We start from the raw sequence: 20,266 nt of genomic DNA, 5'->3' as shown, positions 1-20,266 counted from the left end.
TAGAGCTCAAAGACAAGAACCAGCAATACCTAAGACAGTAGATGATGATGCATTAGGAGCCGGGAAGCTGCTGAGACATCACCACACTGACAATGAGAGGACTACATAACTACTTGTGAGGACAGAGGGAGGAGCCAGGGAGCTGCTGAGACAACACAACACTGACATTAAGAGGACTACACTACTTCCTGTCAGGAGGGAGGGAGGAGCCGTCGAGCTGCAAAAACACCAAACTTACAATGTGAGGACTACACAATATCCTGTCAGGGGTAAATCATGCAGAAAGATGCTGAAGCCAGGACAATTAGTGTTGACTTTGTTTCTTTGTTGAATGTAGATATTGTATTCTACAGATTCTCAGAGCGCACGTACGCAGTGGATGTGCTCCTGACCACAATGTGTTCATATTGTTACATGACGGGTAAATAAACATATGACTCCGAAAAGTCAACTCTGCCCCAGACATCCTGTAGTATTGGGCTCCAACCTGTGGTTGTCCAGCTGTCAGGGCATGCTGGGAGTTGTAGTTTTACAAAGAACCACAGGTTGGAGCCCATGGAACTAGAGAATAGTCCTGACATCTGCATGCGCTCGTAATGAATGAGAAATCTTATCCGTGTGACATAGGCCACGCAAGAACATTGTCCAGAAAATTGTGATGAAGACTCGGAACATTCCAGCGCATTCAGGACGCCGCTAGGAAGACTCCTCTCGTGGCTCTCCAGAACGAACCGCTTTGAACAGCTACACAAAACAAGGCAATAATTGTATGTGCGCGAGAGCGCACCTGTGTGGTGGTGTGAGGCCTTCGTGTGAGATTGCTGTGATGACATCTGTGCAGGGGATGGGGGGAAATTAGAAATCTTTTTTTTTTCCGAAACGATATGGGGTGTGCACAAGATCTCAACAGGGCTTGGCTTCTAGTGCCGAGCCCTGTAGAAATCTTGTTGAGATCTTGCACATGTGCCATAAAGTTCGGCAGAAGCCAAGTAAATTACAAACCCTTGTCCCCGATCCCCTATTAGATTAGCATTAGCATTATCGGTGCTTTCCGGGTTTTTTGTCCAGTAGGGGGAGGGGAGATTTTCTTCAGGAAAATTGAGAAATGTTTTTAGTGACCAGCGAAGGGCAAAAACAAACAAATGAAACTCAACTTTTCATTTGTCTGAAATAAAAAAAAAAAAGCACCTTTTTTCCCCAAAAAAACTAGCGCATGCAGAACTGTATGGCACATGCGCAAGATCTCAACAGGGCTTGGCTTCCAGTGCCAAGCACTAAGATTTTGCGCATGTGCCATACAGGTCTGCAGAAGCCAAGTATATTACAGACCTTTGTCCCGGGTCCCATATTAGATAGAAAATTCAATTCCCAGATAGGGAAGGTGAAAAATGTTTTTGTGACCGGTAAAGGGCAAAAACAAACACATAAAACTAAGCTTTTTATTTTTCTGAAGTTGGAAATCTACTTTATTCCAGAGACTTTCACATGCAGAGCTGTTTGGCACTTGCGTAAGATCTCAACAGGGCTTGGCTTCTAGTGCCGAGCCCTGTTAAGATCTTGCGCATGCGCCATGCAGTTCCGCAGCCGACTAAGTTAAAGACCATTGTCCTTGATACCCATATTAGGTTAGCATCAGCCAACTGGTGCTTTACATGTTCCAGGTTTAGATTTATTGACAGTTTTGTCCAGGAGGGGGAGAGGGGATTTTCTCAAGGGAATTTGAAAAATGTTTTTGTGACCAGTGAAGGGCAAAAATAAACACATGAAACTCAACTTTGCATTTGTCAGAAATTAGAAATCTACTGTTTTTCCAGAGACGCGCGCATGCATAACTTTATGGTGCTTGCGCAAGATCTCAACAGGGCTTGGCTTTCCATTTCCATTGCCGAGCCCTGTTGAGTCCTTGCGCATGCGCCATACAGTCCTGCAGAAACCAAGTAAATGACAGAACCTTGTCCCAGATCCCATATTAGATTACCATGTTATTATGTTTAACACCTTGTTTGTCCAACCAGGGTTTCTCAGGCTGTTGCAAAACTACAACTCCCAGCATGCCCAGACAGCCAACGGCTGTCTGGGCATGCTGGGAGTTGTAGTTTTGCAACAGATGTAGGCACTCTGGTAGGTAAACCCTGATCTGCATGGTGTGACTTTGCATGTATTGTGAAGTGTTAAAATGCAAAGATTTAGAAGGAGAATAAAACTGCTGATGGCGCGGCGGCTGCGCCGGGCTCGAAACACGAGTTAGAGACCGAATCCAGGTGTCGGACAGCTTGCAGCCGTGTCTACAAATTTGCAGCGAGTCCCCAAGCTCTCCGGCGCAGCTGGAATACAATGAGCTTTGCTACTTTTTATTGTAACCGGCTTCACATCCCCAGGACGCATTTTAAGGTGATCTACTGCCGATCCGCCGTGTCGCGCGCCTGATTTAAATGATGGAGTTACTTAGAGATTAGCGTGCCGCGGCGCAGTTCATCACATCCAAACTTCTGCTTCGGCTTCGTCCTCCGTTCAAACAATAGACCGGGGAATTACCTTGTAGGTCAGCAGCAGTTTCGCATCCTTACGAAATTAGTTTTTTTTGTTTTTTTTTTTCGTGCCGGGCGGCTGCTACGGCTTCGTCTTGAATAATTCACCAAAATACATTCAAGGTCTAAATGCTTTGCATGCTTTGTGCAGTGATTTCTATAGTATCTGCTCTAGGACCGGGCTCCAGTATATATTGGACTCCTTGGATTATGTGACGTGTATACAGAAATAGGTGGGAGTCCCACCAAGCAGCAGCAATAATGGATGTAAATGTTTAATTTCCCTGCAGCGCCACCACTGGAGAAATGAAAAACTACACAGTGTCCATTAAAACTGAGGGGTTGTCTGTGTAAGGCTATGTTCACACGGCGGAATTTCTGGCAGAAAAATTCTGCTCCAAAAATTCTGTCGCATTGTTTCCAAGCAGATTCTGCTGCACTGTGCACACACATTTCCACAGCGGAAACATCGGCCACGGAATTGAAATGTCAATTCTTTCAGCGAAATCTGATCGGAAATGCATTGAGGTGGTCATAAAACAGGCATGTTCTGCCGGTGATGTAAAGTTTACCTCGATCCGTAGAAAACTTAGAGCGCATGCGCAGCACTACACTGACAGCATAGGGCTAACGTAGGCAGCACTAGGAGTGTAGACGTGCGCATGTGCAGTTGTCCGTACCGTACAATTCTTAGAACACTAAGAGCGCGTGCGCAGCTTTCCTCCGCTACGCAGTTAGCATAGGGAGGCTAGCGTAAGTTAGCGCATGCGCAGTTGTTCAGAAGAGTACATAGAAAACTGTGTGCGCATGCGTACATAGTTAGAGTAGGTAACGTAGTGTAGAAGGCAGGGAGAGAGGGAAACCAGCGTAGGGTTGGCGTAGTTTACCATTAGTGTAGCGATTGTAACGTACTTAGCGTAGCTTAGGTTTTATAGGGAAAGGACGTAGGTTATAGGTTTTAAAGTAAAGAGACAACAACTCCAGTTGGCAGTTGTGGTTTTGCATGTTTTACAGTGAAGGGGCCACAACTCTCAGCATGCCCAGACAACTAAAGACTGTCCAGGCAGGATGGGAGTTGTAGTTTTACACAGGTATAGAGTAGTTAGCGTAGTGTTAGCGCAGTATTACACAGGTATAGAGTAGTTAGCGTAGTGTTAGCGCAGTCTTAGCGTAGTTAGTGTAGTGTTAGTGCAGTATTACACAGGTATAGAGTAGTTAGCGCAGCGTAGTGTTAGCATAGTTAGCGTAGTTAATGTAGTGTTAGCATAGTGTTAGTGCAGTTTTACACAGGTATAGAGTAGTTAGCGTAGTGTAGTGTTAGCGCAGTTTTAGCGCAGTTTTACACAGGTGTAGTTTAGTTAGCGTAGTGTTAGCACAGTTTTAGTGTAGCTAACTTAGTTTTTCAGGCAGATAGAGCATAGCTTAGAGAGTGTAGCGTAGGGTGTAGCTTAGCTTAGTCATACAGTGAAGGGGCTACAACTCCCAGCATGTCCAGACAGCCAAAGGCAGGATGGGAGTTGTAGTTTTGCAAAAGCACCCTGAGCCGCGCTGGTTAGTTCATTAGGGATATACAGCCATGTAGGTGGCTGTATACTGTGATCAGAAGGCCACTTACCCACCTCCGTTCTTGCTCCGTCACTAGACGTGGAGAAACACATGAAGATGACAGAGATGGAATGGGGGTGGTAAGTTAGGCTCTCCAGGGGAAGAGCTGAAAATGAAAAGACGGGGAACCACACACTTTAAAAATAAATAAATAACTAAATAAAAAAAACGCGCGTGGTTCCCCGTCTTTTCATTCTCAGCCAGATACCAACCAAATAGCAACAGCCTGACATTACCAGGGTGGGCAAGGACCATTGCTACGGGCCCTCCCCAGCCAAAATAACACCACCCTATTACCGCCTAGGCCAAAGAGCACCATATTTGGCGCTCTGGGCCTATTGGTATCAGCTCTTCCCAGTACCCCTGTGGTGGTGGGTACCAGGGTAATAATTGGGGGTTAGCGCTAGCTGTTTTTGGGGCTAACACTAAGCCCCGGCTTAGTAAGGGACTCCGCCTATAAGACAGCTTCCACTACTAAGCCTGTAAAGTAATAAAAAAACCACACACACAAGTTAAAATATTTTTATTAGGAAAGATACTCCCCCACAGCCCTCGTTAACCATTTTATAAAAATAAAAAAATGCAGGTCATCATCGTAGTCCACCGAATCCGACGTAGTCCTCCACATTCATGTATCTGAAACAAGAAGGGAGGAAAAACACAAAAATATGGGTTAGTACATTTTTGGGGGTTCTTCCCCTGGAGAGCCAAACTTACCACCCCCGTTCCAGCTCCGTCATCTTCCTGTGTTGCTCCACATCTAGTGACAGAGCAGGAACGGAGGTGGGTAAGTGGCTTCTGATGACCATATACAGCCACCTATATTGATGACTGTATACCCCTAAACTAGCTAGCGCGGCTCAGGGCGCAATGGCCTCTGCTACTTTTGCAAAACTACAACTCCCATCCTGCCTTTGGCTGTCTGGACATGTTGAGAGTTGTAGCCCCTTCACTGTATGACTAGGCTAAGCTACACCCTACGCTACACTCTCTAAACTGCAATGCCTGTACAACTGCGCTAACACTACGCTACACTAAATACATTAAAACTGCACTAACACTACGCTACGCTAACTATGCTAAAACTGCGCTAATACTACACTACACTAAAACTGCGCTAATACTACACTACGCTAAAACTGCGCTAATACTACACTACACTAAAACTGCGCTAATACTACACTACACTAAAACTGCGCTAATACTACACTACACTAAAACTGCGCTAATACTACACTACACTAAAACTGCGCTAATACTACACTACGCTAAAACTGCGCTAATACTACACTACACTAAAACTGCGCTAATACTACACTACGCTAAAACTGCGCTAATACTACACTACACTAAAACTGCGCTAATACTACACTAGCAATACGCTCCTAACACTGCCTATGTTAGCACTACGCAGTCAGCATAGTGCTGCGCATGCGCTCTAAGTTTCCTACGGATCCAGGTAAACTTTACATCACCGGTTCCCGCTGTTCATGAAATGTCCATCGGAAATATTCCGGGCAGACATTCCACAAACATTCCTCTTTGTGAATATGGCCAAATACAGGGCAGGGCATCTCCTATAAAGAAAGACGTTCTTTGTCAATTTTAATACTATTAGTATTAATACAATTTTTTTTATTATTACTATTATTTTTATCATCATTATTTTTTAATTACTATTATTTTAGTATTATGATTTAATTTTAGAGTGCCCATGATTCCAAGGGGTTAAAGTATATAACATAAAATCATGTAAGTGACAGGCTGATACAGAGTGGGAGAGTCCATGAGGGTTTACAATCTACAAAGTTAGGGGAGGGTCCTATCTGCGAGTACTTACTGTAACAGGTGTTTCTGCCTCTTGTTCTTGAAGCATCTCCAACACTCTAGCCCCCCTCCCCCTTCCCCCCCCCCCCCTCGGGTGCCTTGTTGCTTATTGCTGTGACGACGCCCGGGCTATTTAAACCTCAGTTTGTCCCCTACACATTGCCTGTGATAGAGTTCCTTCCTTGTTACTGGCTCTGTTTGCGCTGTATTCCTGTGTACCTCCATTATTACCTTGGCCTGGGACCTGACTACTCTCTTGTTTTACGATTCTGTACCTCGTCCCTATCTTGGTTTTGACTTATCACTGATTTTGACCTATCTGACATCTTATTCATTCCCTGTGTTTTTTTAACCCCTTAAGGACTCAGCCTTTTTCCTTTTTTGCATTTTCGTTTTTCCCTCCTTACCTTTAAAAAATCATAACTTTCAATTTTGCACCTAAAAATCCATAAGCTGGCTTATTTTTTGCGCCAACAATTCTACTTTGTAATTACATCAGTCATTTTACCCAAAAATCTATGGCGAAACGGAAAAAAAAATTATTGTGAGACAAAATTGAAAAAAAAAAACTGCCATTTTTTAACTTTTGGGGGCTTCCGTTTCAACACAGTACATTTTTTTCGGTAAAAGTGACACCTTCTCTTTATTCTGTAGGTCCATACGATTAAAATGATCCCCTACTTATATAGGTTTAATTTTGTCGTACTTCTGGAAAAAATCATAAATCCAAACGCAAGAACAGCAATCCAGCGTGGGTCAGTAGAAAATCCAGATTTTATTATCTCACGGTAAAAACGGTACAAACAACCAGCAGATCAGATCAGAAGCGTTTCAGGCGCATGCACCCTTCATCAGTGATCACTGATGAAGGGCGCATGCGCCTGAAACACGTCTGATCTGATCTGCTGGTTGTTTGTACCGTTTTTACCGTGAGATAATAAAATCTGGATTTTCTACTGACCCACGCTGGATTGCTGTTCTTGCGTTTGGATTTGTGTGCACCAGGCTGGGTGCGAATCCGTGTCGGGGGTGAACGGGTGGAGCGAGCTGGATTACATTGCCATATACTTCAAAAAATCATAACTACCGTATATACTCGAGTATAAGCCGACCCGAGTATAAGCCGAGACCCCTAATTTCAACCCAAAATCCCAGGAAAAGTTATTGACTCGAGTATAAGCCTAGGGTGGGAAATACATCATCCCCCCCTGTCATCATCCAGACCCGTCATTAACATCCTCATCATCATCACCGCCTGTCATCATCCAGACCCTCATCATCATCACCTGTCATCATCCCCTTGTCATCATCCCCACCCCCCTTCATCATCCCACACCCCCTTCATCATCCTCTTGTCATCATCCCACACCCCCCCTTCATCATCCTCTTCTCATCATCCGCCCTCAGTGGTCTTCAACCTGTGGACCTCCAGAGGTTTCAAAACTACAACTCCCAGCAAGCCCGGGCAGCCATCGGCTGTCCGGGCTTGCTGGGAGTTGTAGTTTTGAAACCTCCGGAGGTCCGCAGGTTGAAGACCACTGCGGCCTTCGACATCATCCAGCCCCCTCTCACCCCCTTTAGTTCTGTACAGTACTCACCTCCACTCGGCGCTGGTCCGGTCCTGCAGGACTGTCCGGTGAGGAGGTGGTCCGGTGGGATAGTGGTTCCGGGCTGCTATCTTCACCGGGGGCGCCTCTTCTCCGCGCTTCCGGCCCGGAATAGAGGTGTTGCCTGGATGATGACGCAGAAGTACATTGGCAATGAACATACCTCTGCGTCGTTGTCAAGGCAACGTGACTATTCTGGGGCCGGGCCCGAAGCGCTTAGAAGAGGCCTCCCCGGTGAAGATAGCAGCCCGGAACCACTATCCCACCGGACCACCTCCTCTCCGGACAGCCCTGCAGGACCGGACCAGCGCCGAGCGGAGGTGAGTACTGTACAGAACTAAAGGGGGGTGAGAGGGGGCTGGATGATGTCGAAGGCCGCAGTGGTCTTCAACCTGCAGACCTCCGGAGGTTTCAAAACTACAACTCCCAGCAAGCCCGGACAGCCGATGGCTGCCCGGGCTTGCTGGGAGTTGTAGTTTTGAAACCTCTGGAGGTCCGCAGGTTGAAGACCACTGCAGGTGGAGAGTTCACTCGAGTATAAGCCGAGGGGGGTGTTTTCAGCACGAAAAATCGTGCTGAAAAACTCGGCTTATACTCGAGTATATACGGTACATGCAGGAAAATTAATACGTTTAAAATTGTCCTCTTCTAACCCCTATAACTATTTTATTTTTCTGCTTATGGGGCAGTATGAGGGCTCATTTTTTTGTGCCGTGATCTGAAGTTTTTAGCGGTACCATTTTTGCATTGATCTCTTATACTGATCATTGTTATCCCATAGGAGACTATAACACTGCACACACTGATCTCTTATACTGATTATTGTTATCCCATAGGGACCTATAACACTGCACACACTGATCTTTTATACTGATCATTGTTATCCCATCAGGACCTATAGCACTGCACACACTGATCTCCTATACTGATCATTGTTATCCCAAAGGGACCTATACCACTGCACACACTGATCTCTTATACTGATCATTGTTATTCCATAGGAACCTATACCACTGCACACACTGATCTCTTATACTGATCATTGTTATTCCATAGGGACCTATAACACTGCACATACTGATCTCTTATACTGATCATTGTTATCCCATAGGGACCTATAACACTGCACACACTGATCTATTACATTGATCACTGGTTTCTCATGGGAAACCACTGATCGATGATTCTGCTGCTTGACTGCTCATGCCTGGATCTCAGGCACTGAGCAGTCATTCGGCGATCGGACAGCGAGGAGGCAGGTAGGAGACCCTCCTGCCGACCTGTAAGCTGTTCGGGATGCCGCAATTTCACCGCGGCTATCCCGAACAGCTCCCTTAGCTAACCGGCATGCTTTCACTTTCACTTTAGACGCGGCGTTCAACTTTGAATGCCGCGTCTAAAGGGTTAATAGCGCGCAGCACCGCGATCAATTCCGCGCGCTATTAGCCACGGGTCCTGGTCGTTGTTGGAGGCCGTGGCCCTGCGCTATAGATCGGGAGCGGACTCATGACATAGCGGTACGTCATGAGTCCTTAAGGGGTTAATTACTCCTTGGTCTGTGTCTGTTTAACCCATTGTGTCTTGACCTGCTTTCTGTCTTCTGCAGTGATTTTGATCCATTGCTTTTTTACTTTGCTGAATCTTACTAGTAGGGACCTTCACATTCATTTGCAGATGGGAGTCTAAAAAAGGCCTTAAAGTGGTACTCCACCCCCAGACATCTTATTCGCTATCTAAAGGACCCCTGCAATCTCGGCTATGGCACCCCAGACATCCGGTGCACTGGCAATGGGGGGAGGCTCATGACATCACAGTCACGCCCCACATGTGATGTCACGGCCACGCCCCCTCAATGCAAGTCTTCCATACACTTGCATGGCCGTGTTGTCACAAGCGGGGTGCATCCGTGACGTCACGAGCCTCCGGCGCTGCACCCGACACTCTAAATGAACGCCAGATGCAGCAGGAAGATCACAGGGGGTTCCCAGCAGCAGGACCCCCATGATCAGATATCTTATCCCCTATTCTTTGGATAGGGGATAAGATGTCTAGGGATGGCTGGTCAGGGCACATCTCATGCCCACGTGAGCCCTGTGGGGGCTAAACTGGAGGAGGAGGGGCAGGGGCACATTGGAGCACAGTCTAGGTTTCGCAAGATGGGCAGTTTTTCTTGCAATCTGACAGGCGAGGAGGAGCAGCCAGAGGAGCGAGAGGGTTATGAGAAAGTCGAGACAGAGGACCCAGACACACCGTGGCAGTATGCAGTGGAGATGGAGGCAGATAGTCCCTTCGAGTCACTTACACAAATGGCATGATGCATGCTCACTTGCTTGCGTAGTGACCCCCGAATTGTCATCATTCGGCAGCGGGATGACTTCTGGATCTCCACCTTATTAGACCCTCGCTACCCTCCCAGAATGGGGGCCTTTTTTACAACCACTGAGAGGGAGGACAAACTGACCTACTACAGAGACATCCTACGTAGTCAGTTGGCTGATGCCTATCTGGACCATTGTCCATCCTCTCACAGGTCTTACTCGGGGGGCTCTCTGCACTCACCTTCCACTGCCATGGCTGCTGGGGAGGGGTGGGGTGGCAGGAGCAGTACCAGCTCTATCAGCAGCAGCCTGAGTCTATAGTCGCTGATGAGTACCGTTCTTCACCCGCATAGTGAAGCGACTCATCAGCAGCAGGTAGACATGGAGCAGGACCTGAACCAGCAGGTGGTGGCATACCTTGACATGCCCATGCCAACAAACCATAGAAGATCCGCTGGACTTCTGGGCAGCCAAACTTGATTAGTGGCCGCAACTAGCAGAGTTTGCCCTGGAAAAGCTGTCCTGCCCGGCCAGTAGTGTGCCATCAGAGGGGGTGTTTAGTGCGGCCGGGGCCATAGTCACCCCAAGGCGAACTCGTCTGTCCACTAAAAATGTGGAGAGACTGACCTATGTGAAGATGAATCAGGGATGGATCAGCCAGGATTTCCACCCACCAATGCCAGATGCCTCAGAGTAGATTGACCATGGTGCCGCAGCAACACTTCACAAATATGGATAGTGCCAAACAGATTTAAGGTGCTGCTCCCCAGTTACAAACGTTCCTCCACATTAAACCACAAGTAAGTATTGAGGATATGCATTAGCTAAAACTTAACTTTCCTTAAGATAAAATATATGGACTCCAATTTTTTTTATATCTAGGAAAGGTGTGCAAAAAACACCATGTGCCACCTACACCACCGAGTATTGATGTGATGCAAAGACCTCTAAAAGGTGGAAGGGAACAACGTATGGTCCATTGTAACCGGTGGGGGTAAAAACTTCCCCTGTTATTAATTCTCTTCTTGGGAAGTGTTACTTGCCCTAAAAGGGCGGCCCCAAACAGAAACCTCTTCCTATTTCCACCTACAATAGGGAGAGGTTCCTGTTTGGGGCCGCCCTTTTTAGGGCGAGTAACACTTGCATTGTGCCGCTCTGTTACAGTGATTCTAATAGTGACGCCTCTGATCTGCATGTCATACAGTAATATTTCACTAACCAAGAACACTCCCTATGCGTGTTACAGCAAGGCAAAGTGTCCTACACCCCGATTGAGGCTAAATAGCCCTTTTAATACGGATTTGCCTCAAATAAATTCAGACCGAACCAAATTTTTTCAGAAAATTTGGCGAATCAGCCGAATCAAATTTTTCTAAAATTTGCTCATCTCTAAACATCATGTTTTCAATGTCAAATGATTCTATATCCTTCACAATAATGTCTCTGCGTATTAAGCCTAGTGTAATGTGGCATCATAAAAATCACACATTTCACATTGTGTTAAAAATACAAAGGATATCCTCAATCCAAATCATAAAGGAAATATGAGGTATAAGTACAGAAAACAACTCAATGACAATGTGACATTTCCAGGACAAAAGCCGCCGCTCGGTGTTTGTGCATTAATGTCCTTCATCCTCAGAACTCACCATTAAGCAAAGAGAAATAAAACACCATTAAACCATAAACATCACTATGTGAGATAAACTGTGCAGGAAATACTTATATCTGACAGAATAATAGAGAAATCCGAAAGTCAATGGACAAAGCTCTTAGAGTTAAACTTTTGACACATTTTTTTTTATATAACATCTACTTTATATATATATATATATATATATATATATATATATATATATATATATATATATATACCGTATATTGTATAAAAAGATGAACACATTAAACAATGAGCCTCAATCTAATGTGTTACCTGCCTGGAAAATACTAAATAAAATCCATTGTGATTGGAGCAAAATATAAGAGAATCCAGCTAGATATGTAATACATTGTTCACCCACTAGGAGTGCTGTGGAGTATTGTAGCATTATATACTGCCGGAGTGGGATATGTACAGGCGTCACTACTGTCAAATAACATTTCACAAGTCATCCAGACACGTTAAAAGTTTTGATCAGTTGATGCTGTGTACAGAAGAACCAAGAATGTTATCACTAATTGTAATGTCAGTGTGGTGTTTTCTCAGCAGCTCCCTGGCTCCCCCTTTCTTCCGACAGGAAGTGGTGTATTCCTCTCATTGTCATTGTTATCAGCAACTCTCCGCCTCCTTCTCTTCAAACAGGAAGTTGTGTAGTCCTCACATTGTCAGTGTGGTGTTGTATCAGCATTCCCCAGGCTCCTCCTCCTCTAGACAGGAAGCTGTGTAGTCCTCTCATGTCAGTGTGGCATTGTCTCAGCAGTTGTCCAGCTCCATCCTCTCTCCTGACAGGAAGTTGTGTAGGTCTTTTATTGTCAGTATGATGTCGTCTCAGCAGCTCCCTGGCTCCCCCTTTCTTCAGTCGGGAAGTTGTGTATTCCTCTCCCTGTCATTATTATCGGCAGCTCCCTGGCACCTCCCTCTCTAGACAGGAAGTTGTGTAGTCTTCTCAGTGTCAGTGTGGTGTTTGCTCAGCAGCTCCCTGGCTCCCCCTTTCTTCAGACAGGAAGTTGTGTATTCCTCTCATTGTCATTGTTATCAGCAGATCCCTGGCACCTCCCTCTCAGTTGTGTAGTCCTCTCATGGTTAGTGTGGTGTTGTTTCAACAGCTCCCCGCCTCCTTCTTCTCTTCAAACAGGAAGTTGTGTAGTCCTCACATTGTCAATGTGGTATTGTATCAGCATCCCCCAGGCTCCTCCCTCTCTAGACAGGAAGCTGTGTAGTCCTCTCATGTCAGTGTGATGTTGTCTCGGCAGCTTCCCAGCTCCTCTTTCACAAGATAATGCTGTCTCAGGAGGCGTGGCTGGACCTTGTCTCTGAGCTTTAGCCCCACCCCCTGAGTGATGTCATCACCTCTAAACACCTTTTCCAGCCTATATCACCATCTGCCTGCCAAATACACATCTACAAGGATATCTTTATTGGGACATTTAGTGAACGATGAGGTGTGGTTACAGCATGATGCCTGGTGCTGAGCAATCGCACAGGCAGAGGAGTAGACAGGGAATGACTACAGCAGATTCTGCAACCTCACTGACGTTTTCTGTAAAATGAGATGTTCTGCAGGAGTTCTGGGCTGGGAACTTCCAGGATTACTGTGGGAAGGTAATGGGCAGGGTGTGAGTGCTGTGGTGAGGAGCTGAGGAGAAACAAGGCATTCTGGGAATTGTAGTACACTGCCATGGAAAAAAAAAATTCAAAATGTTTCGAATCCATCACTTCTGTCATTGGGCCTTGGTATATTGGTTTGTATTAAACACAATATTGTAGTAATGAGAAATAATTGATGTGACGCCTCCTGATCAGCTCCTATCCCAGTGATATCTTTTTGTAGACGTTGTCCTTTCCATTTGTGGACCTCCAGCTGTTGCAAAACTACAATTCCCTGCATGCCCGGACAGCCAACAGCAACGTTTTTTCCTCCAGCTAATCCCGTTGAAAAACAACGGCGCCCGACGGACCGAATAAAAGTAAATGCGATCAGTCGGGACCCATTGTTTCCTATTGTGCCCCATGAAAAGCAAAGTCCTTTAAAGGGGTACCCCGCTGGAAAACATTTTTTTTTTTTTTTTATTGACTGGGGCCAGAAAGTTATACATATTTGTAAATGACTTCTCTGTAAATGGACAGAGGTGTCAGCAGAGAGCACTGTAGTCAGGCAGAAAGGAAATTCAGAAAGAAAAGAACTTCCTGTGGAGCATAAAGCAGTTAATAGGTACTGGAAGGATTAAGATTTTTTTTTTAATAGAAGTCATTTACAAATATGTTTGACTTTCTGGCACCAGTTGATTTAAAAAAAAAAAAAAAAAAAAAGGGGGCGCAAAAAAATATGAAGGAAAACCCCATAAGAACAGTAAAATCCAATAGAATTAATACAAATGGTAACAAATTGTATCCAGTTTACTGATAATATTTCTCCATATTTTTACGGATCACATTAGTTGTTCAATGTATTTTCAGTAGACCGGGAAGTGCACACAAAAAGGGGGCCCCTTTTTTCTGCAGCTGCCCCTTCAATAGATTAAGAGCCCGCCTCCATTCAAATTTGCAAATCTGCCCATGTGTACGAGCCTTTACAGACATTTTTTGAATTATGAAAAGTGCCCTTTTTTTTTTTTTTTTTTTACTTGAGCCCCTGCCCTCCAAAATGTCTGTGCACGTCCCTGTCAGTAGATCCCAATACTGCTTATACCCATACAGCTCATTCAGATGCCCATAATATGCCCTATACCTTCCCATTATGTCACCAGTCAGCGGGGCGGCAGGACCTGGACTGGCATCATGAGAGCGGCTGGGAAGGGAGGGAGACTATTTTTTAATTCAAGGAAATGTGGTCCTTTAAATGGGCTATCCAGCTAATAAAACTTGGCCCTTATCAACAGGATCAGACCTCATAACGATGCCCAACTCTCCCTGCTGAGCGCTCCAGCCCCACCTAGTGGGAATACACAGGCCTTGTTCGGAGGATCACGGGGTCCCAGCGGTCTGACCCTCCTCCCTGTGGAGAGGGGATAAGTATCTTTTGCTAGATAACATTTTTTAGGCTTCGTTCACACCACAGAAAGTTTTAGGAAACTACACCATTACGTATCCATCATGAACCCCAATGGGGACAAGGACCACTTTGAGTGTACAGCGCTGCGGAATCTGTGTGCGCTATATGAATAAAGAGTTATTATTGTTATCAATGTTATATAATTCATAAAATTGTAAAGTATGATTTAACTGTCAGGCAGGTGCAGATAATAGTTAATGTGGGGGCAGGGAGAGGGAGTGGGGGGGGATTTATTGTGGGTGGAGAGAAGAGTGAGGATATGTTCACACAGAAAAATGCCCGTGCTGCACTGTTTACACTGTGGAATTTCCCACATCCTGCAGAAAGAATAAATGTGTAAATTTTTTGTCCACAGATTTTGCTCGGAAATTCGCCGTCATTATCAACCACAATGCATTTCCGAGCAAAATCCGTGGAAGAAAAATAGACACATCTATTCTTTCTGCCAGAATCGGGAAATTCCACAGTGTAAACAGTGCAGCAGAATTCCGTTCAGACATTTTGCTGTGTGAACATACCCTCACTCTTCTCTCAGCCCACAATAAATCCCCCCCCTCACTCCCTCTCCCTGGCCCCACATTAACTATTCTATGCACCTGCCTGCCAGACAGTTAAATCATACTTCACCATGAGTGGCAGGATGTTTAAAACTCCGCAGCTCAGGAGCAACACAATCAGGAGATGTACCACTAGTCCCGTAGACTTGCACTGGACTTCCGCAACATCTACTGAACACATTACTTTTGGGTTGCAGGAGTTCTCATCCTGCTGAGTTATATTGGCTCGGTCCTAGTGTCCGCCAGATGGCGCAAATTTACGGAATGTCCATCCATGTTTTCCGGGAGGACATTCCGAACATGTCCTGAGGGGAGGAGAAGACATCAATGCAGGGGTAGTGAGAAGTACAGGGACGACAAACAGCCTATTGCTACAGGGGCTTCAGGAGACTGGGAAAGCTGGGTGGCACGCAGTATGCGTGCCCCCCTGCTTTCCCAGTCTCCTGAAGAGTGTTGCTTTTCCTCTCCAACAAGCTTTAGGTAGGAAAACTGGGCAACTCCTGGTACTCAATTAGAATCTAGATAAAATTGAAGTAACAACCTTCCATCTTGCACCTCTTCCTGCAGTCGTTCGTCCGCCCTCGAGACCGTCTTTCTGACTTGTTTTTGTTTTCTCTGTCTCTTTAGAACCACCTCACCGCCTTTGCGGAAGTCACATGATGTTGAAGCGGACGCCTACTCTCTGCACTGGACCTCCTCCCTCTTCACAGTTCACTCATCTCAACCGAGACACATTTGAAAAACAAGAGAGCGCGGGAAGTAACGAGCTACAGTCTCCGGTCTATTTAATGATTTTTTTACAGTCTCGACAATATTGTCCGCATCTGAAGGTTGTTTTGTAATTCTAACTTGTTTTTTTTTCTTACATTTTTCAGAAAAAACAAAGACATTGAAGGTGTGTTAGAAATGTGAGCTAGTCAGTATGTACGCCCCCCCCCCCCCCCCCCCATCGCCCTTAGAGCTTTCTAACCAATCATGTACAGATCCCCACCTTGGGTCATGTCTTCAGTTTCGGGACTTTCTTAATCACCTAGTAGAAAGAAAAGAAAAAAATGTTCCGAGCTAATTCAGCGTGACCTATCTCCCGTTTCGTAATAATTCAGTATGTACAAAAGAGAAAAAAAATTAAAATAACAAAAATAAAATAAAGAACTTATTTATGTTTTGTGCTAAATACTGTTTGCACATGGTATTTTGCTATATATATATTTCACTATATGATTTATACTTTATGTTTTATCAAGACTGGTGCTTATGTTTTGAAGGGAAGAAAAAACAAAATGCAAATTTTTACTTGTAATAATTAATGTATCATAATTAAAAATTTATTTATTTGGAAACTTGTCTGGCGTGGATCAAAGGGAACGTCTTCTTGTTTCGCGTCTTCTCTGCTTGGCTAGGCTTCCGTCAATCTGGGGGAAAGAAAACGTTATTAGAATAAAAGGGGAATGAAAAATAAATGAAAAAATGAAATATAAATTCGGGAGGAGAATAGGACGACGGGGGATTCGGAAGGGGAGGGGGCATGGCTCCCATAGACTTGAATTGAGGGGGCGTGGTGTGATGTCTCGAAGGGCGTGGCTATGATGTCACGACCCCCACTGGCCACACCCAGCGTTCTAAACAAACGGCGGTTGCTGCACAGTGATCGGGGGGTCCCAGCTGCGGGACCCCCACGATGAGACATCTTATCCCCTATCCTTTGGATAGGAGATAAGATGTTTAGGGGTGGAGTGCCCCTTTATAGGACTGTGCCGGAATATAAAAACTTAGCCCCTATCCTAAGCTGTGCCTCCCCGCGATCTCCCGTACGGAGCCCCGACTCTCTACCACCGCCGACACGCCCCTCCATGCATTTCTATGGGAGAGCTGGAGCACCACCCTTGGGAATCGCTGGCTCTCCCATAGAGTTGCGTGGAGGGGGCGTGTCGGCCGCTGCTCCATGTAGTTTTTTTTTCCCATATCCCGCACACACCCCATCATTAATCTTACACTTTATCTGGAGTTAAGGGGTACTCCGCTTCCTCAGGATTCAGAACATTTTGCTCCAAACGCTTGGAGTGGGCAACGGGGGCCATGACATCATAGATAATATTCTCCTCCTACTAGCTCGGGGACAGCTGAACATTGGAGATGGAGCCTGCAGAAGGGTAAACTGGATAAAATGCCATATACAGCTTATATAATGACCAGAAATAGAGCGGTTACTCAAGAACACACAGGATGTCTCACTATTCACTGAACAATGTATTGTTATTGCAGTGTGTCCCTAAAATTTGTCAACTCCTCACCCCCAAATGTTACAGATTATCATCAAGTAGTCATTTTTCATTACATATTAAATTTCATACTAGTATAGTCCATTGAGGGCCATATAGAGCAGTGTCCGGAACGTGAAGAATTTGTGGTAAAAGTATCATCTTAAAGGGGTACTCCAGTGGAAAACTTTTTTTTTTTTTTTAAACTGGTGCCAGAAAGTTCTACAGATTTGTAAATTAGAAGAAGAAATGGTAGTCCAGTGCAGCAGCTCAAAGCAATACGTGCATTTATTTATATCAGTAGCTCGCAGTACAGCAGGTAAGCATGGAGGTGACGACGCGTTTCAGCCAGAGGCACCTGCCCTCACTATATACTATACTATATGAGTATGAGTAAGGGCAGGTGCCTCTGGCCGAAACACATCACCTCCATGCTTACCTGCTGTACTGCGAGCTACTGATATAAATAAATGCACGTCTTGCTTTGAGCTGCTACACTGGACTACCATTTCTTCTTGCAGTTTGTGTCTCCGGTATGGTCCACACCTGTCCTTGATGCTGCGGGTCACTCTGGGAGTGCTGACTTTACCTTTCTCCTTTTGCTAGATTTGTAAATTACTTCTATTTAAAACTCTTAATCCTTCCAGTACTTAGCTGCTGTATGCTCCACAGGAAGTTGTGTAGTTCTTTCCAGTCTGACCACAGTGCTCTCTGCTGACACCTCTGTTTATGTCAGGAACTGTCCAGAGCAGGAGCAAATTTCCATAGCAAACCTCTCCTGCTCTGGACAGTTCCTGACATGGACAGAGGTGTCAGCAGAGAGCACTGTGGTCAGACTGGAAAGAACTACACAACTTCCTCTGGAGCATACAGCAGCTAAGTACTGGAAGGATTAAGAGTTTTAAATAGAAGCAATTTACAAATCTGTAGAACTTTCTGGCACCAGTGGATTAAAAAAAATATTTTTTTTCCACTGGAGTACCCCTTTAAGGGTCATCCTGGCAGCTGGAGATTTTGCTTATTTATTCCATATTTTTTTTTTTATTTTTTATAATTGTTTATTTTCACAATTTTAAAAATTTCCATAACAAAGGGAAACAGTTATTCCATATTTTTAATTTCTCCTGTGCAGATTTTAGGTAATAGATTCTTCCTCCCCCCAGGTCTGTAGTTATTATAATACAGAGATATATAAATCCTTGTGATATCTTCAGGTCTCCACCCAATAAAGTCAATTTCTAGATGACGTTTATTACACACATTTACCAACTAATATTAAAGAGGTTATCCAGGAATAGAAAAACAGAGCTAATTTCTTTCAAAAAACACTCCCTGTCCGTCTCCAGGTTGGGTGTGGTTCTGCAGCTCAGTTAAATTGAAGTGAAAGGAGCCAAGTTGAAATACCACACCCAACCTGGGGACAGACAGGTAGAGGTTTTCGAAAGAAATTAGCTCTGTTTTTCTATTCCCGGATAACCCCTCTTACACCTGAATTACTGCCACATATTTCTATTAATGAAATGACTTTACTTATAGACGGACAATTCACAGTGATAAAAGCCTTGATGTAGAATACTATTTTATATTATTTCATATAGTGTTTTATAGTGTTTTATATAAATGTTTTGTATTTTATATTAATTTATGCTATTTTATATTATTTTATAGTGTTTTATATTTTATAGTATTTATTTTCCTCATTAAAAGAATGCCATACAAGGAGAACATCCAGAAACCAGCAACAGTAGTGAGCAAACGTGTAGGACATGGAAACACATTCTTACAGTAAGGTCAAAGTATTGAAAAAAATATATCCAATAAAACATCTTGTTTAAACATGAGTGCATGGCTCTCCGGTTGTATATACCGGGTTGGTTATCTCCAAGAGATCCAACGGGAATATATCTAACTCAGTTAAACATCAAAGATGAGAGGGTGACTGTAGAGGGGGTGGGGGGGGTAGCATAAGGGGGGTTACTTGGAAAGAGGGTAGGGGTAGCAATGAGGTGACTCAAACAGTCTTATCCAGCGGGAGGAGGATGGAGTGAAGTGGAAAAATGGGAAGGGAAAGGGTGGTGAGGGGGGGGGGGGGGGAGGGGAGACAGGTGATGGAATAAGGGAGTATATAGAGGTTCGGGATACAGCAATAGAGAGGTACAGACAGCTCCAGGAAACCCGTGCTCCTACCTGTAGCATGATGAAAAGCATCCTCCGCCACCTCCGAGTCCTACACCGATGGCGTCTGCGTCCCAAGATAAACCAGGAACAGGGAAGGGCCAGAGAAAAGGTCCTCTACACTACCGGTGTGTCCGCTGCGACATAAAGGGAGGATTCTACAAAGGCTAACCAGGGTTGCCAGATTGCCACGTGCCTTTCCTGTCTGCCCGATGAGTCCGCCATGAGTTCCTCCATGCGGTTCAGAAACAAGACCTATTTGTACCACTCCTCAATGGTCGGTGGGGAAGAGTCCCTCCAGTGTCTAGGGATCACCGTTCTTACCGCTACAAGTAGAAAATTGGCCAGGACCCTGGAGGGAGTCCTTCTGGAGATCGGCATTATGGACAATAGGAGGACCTTGGGATCATTTTGGTAGGAAATACCTGTGAAATACCGGTGCCCCTGGCCGCCCCGCATCGCCAGCAGATAGACACTTTCGGGAACATGCTATGCAAGGTAGCTGGAACCCTATACCACCTCGACAATATTTTATAATTGGTCTCTTGGGCTTTGCATGATATGGATAAGCGGTGACACATTGCAAAAGCCGCAGACCAATCGATTGGTGAGAAGGTGACTTGCAGTTCCGACTCCCATGCCTCCACAAATCGTGGAGGAGAGTGAGCCATCTCGTCCA

The 20,266-nt window shown here is 45.0% G+C and overlaps 2 protein-coding genes across 2 annotated transcripts in view; one reads left to right on the top strand and one right to left on the bottom strand.

Moving 5' to 3' along the window:
- Nucleotides 1-16,039, top strand: part of PLPPR5 (phospholipid phosphatase related 5) — a 207,701-nt gene extending 191,662 nt beyond the window's left edge. Inside the window, exon 6 of the mRNA XM_056523108.1 lies at nucleotides 15,782-16,039. Coding sequence (XP_056379083.1) covers nucleotides 15,782-15,814 — 33 coding nt within the window. The 3' untranslated portion in view covers nucleotides 15,815-16,039. The remainder of the gene's footprint in view (nucleotides 1-15,781) is intronic.
- A 123-nt stretch (nucleotides 16,040-16,162) lies between these two features.
- The window catches only part of LOC130275293 (uncharacterized), a 97,421-nt gene continuing 93,317 nt past the window's right edge, over nucleotides 16,163-20,266 (bottom strand). The window contains exon 6 of the mRNA XM_056523107.1: nucleotides 16,163-16,566. Within this exon, the coding sequence (XP_056379082.1) occupies nucleotides 16,551-16,566 (16 nt within the window). The 3' untranslated portion in view covers nucleotides 16,163-16,550. The remainder of the gene's footprint in view (nucleotides 16,567-20,266) is intronic.

The sequence above is a fragment of the Hyla sarda genome, chromosome 6 (genome assembly GCF_029499605.1).
Source record: "Hyla sarda isolate aHylSar1 chromosome 6, aHylSar1.hap1, whole genome shotgun sequence".
Classification (NCBI taxonomy): domain Eukaryota; kingdom Metazoa; phylum Chordata; class Amphibia; order Anura; family Hylidae; genus Hyla; species Hyla sarda.
The sequence above is the reverse complement of the archived record's forward strand: the minus strand, read 5'-3'. Positions and strand labels throughout refer to the sequence as shown.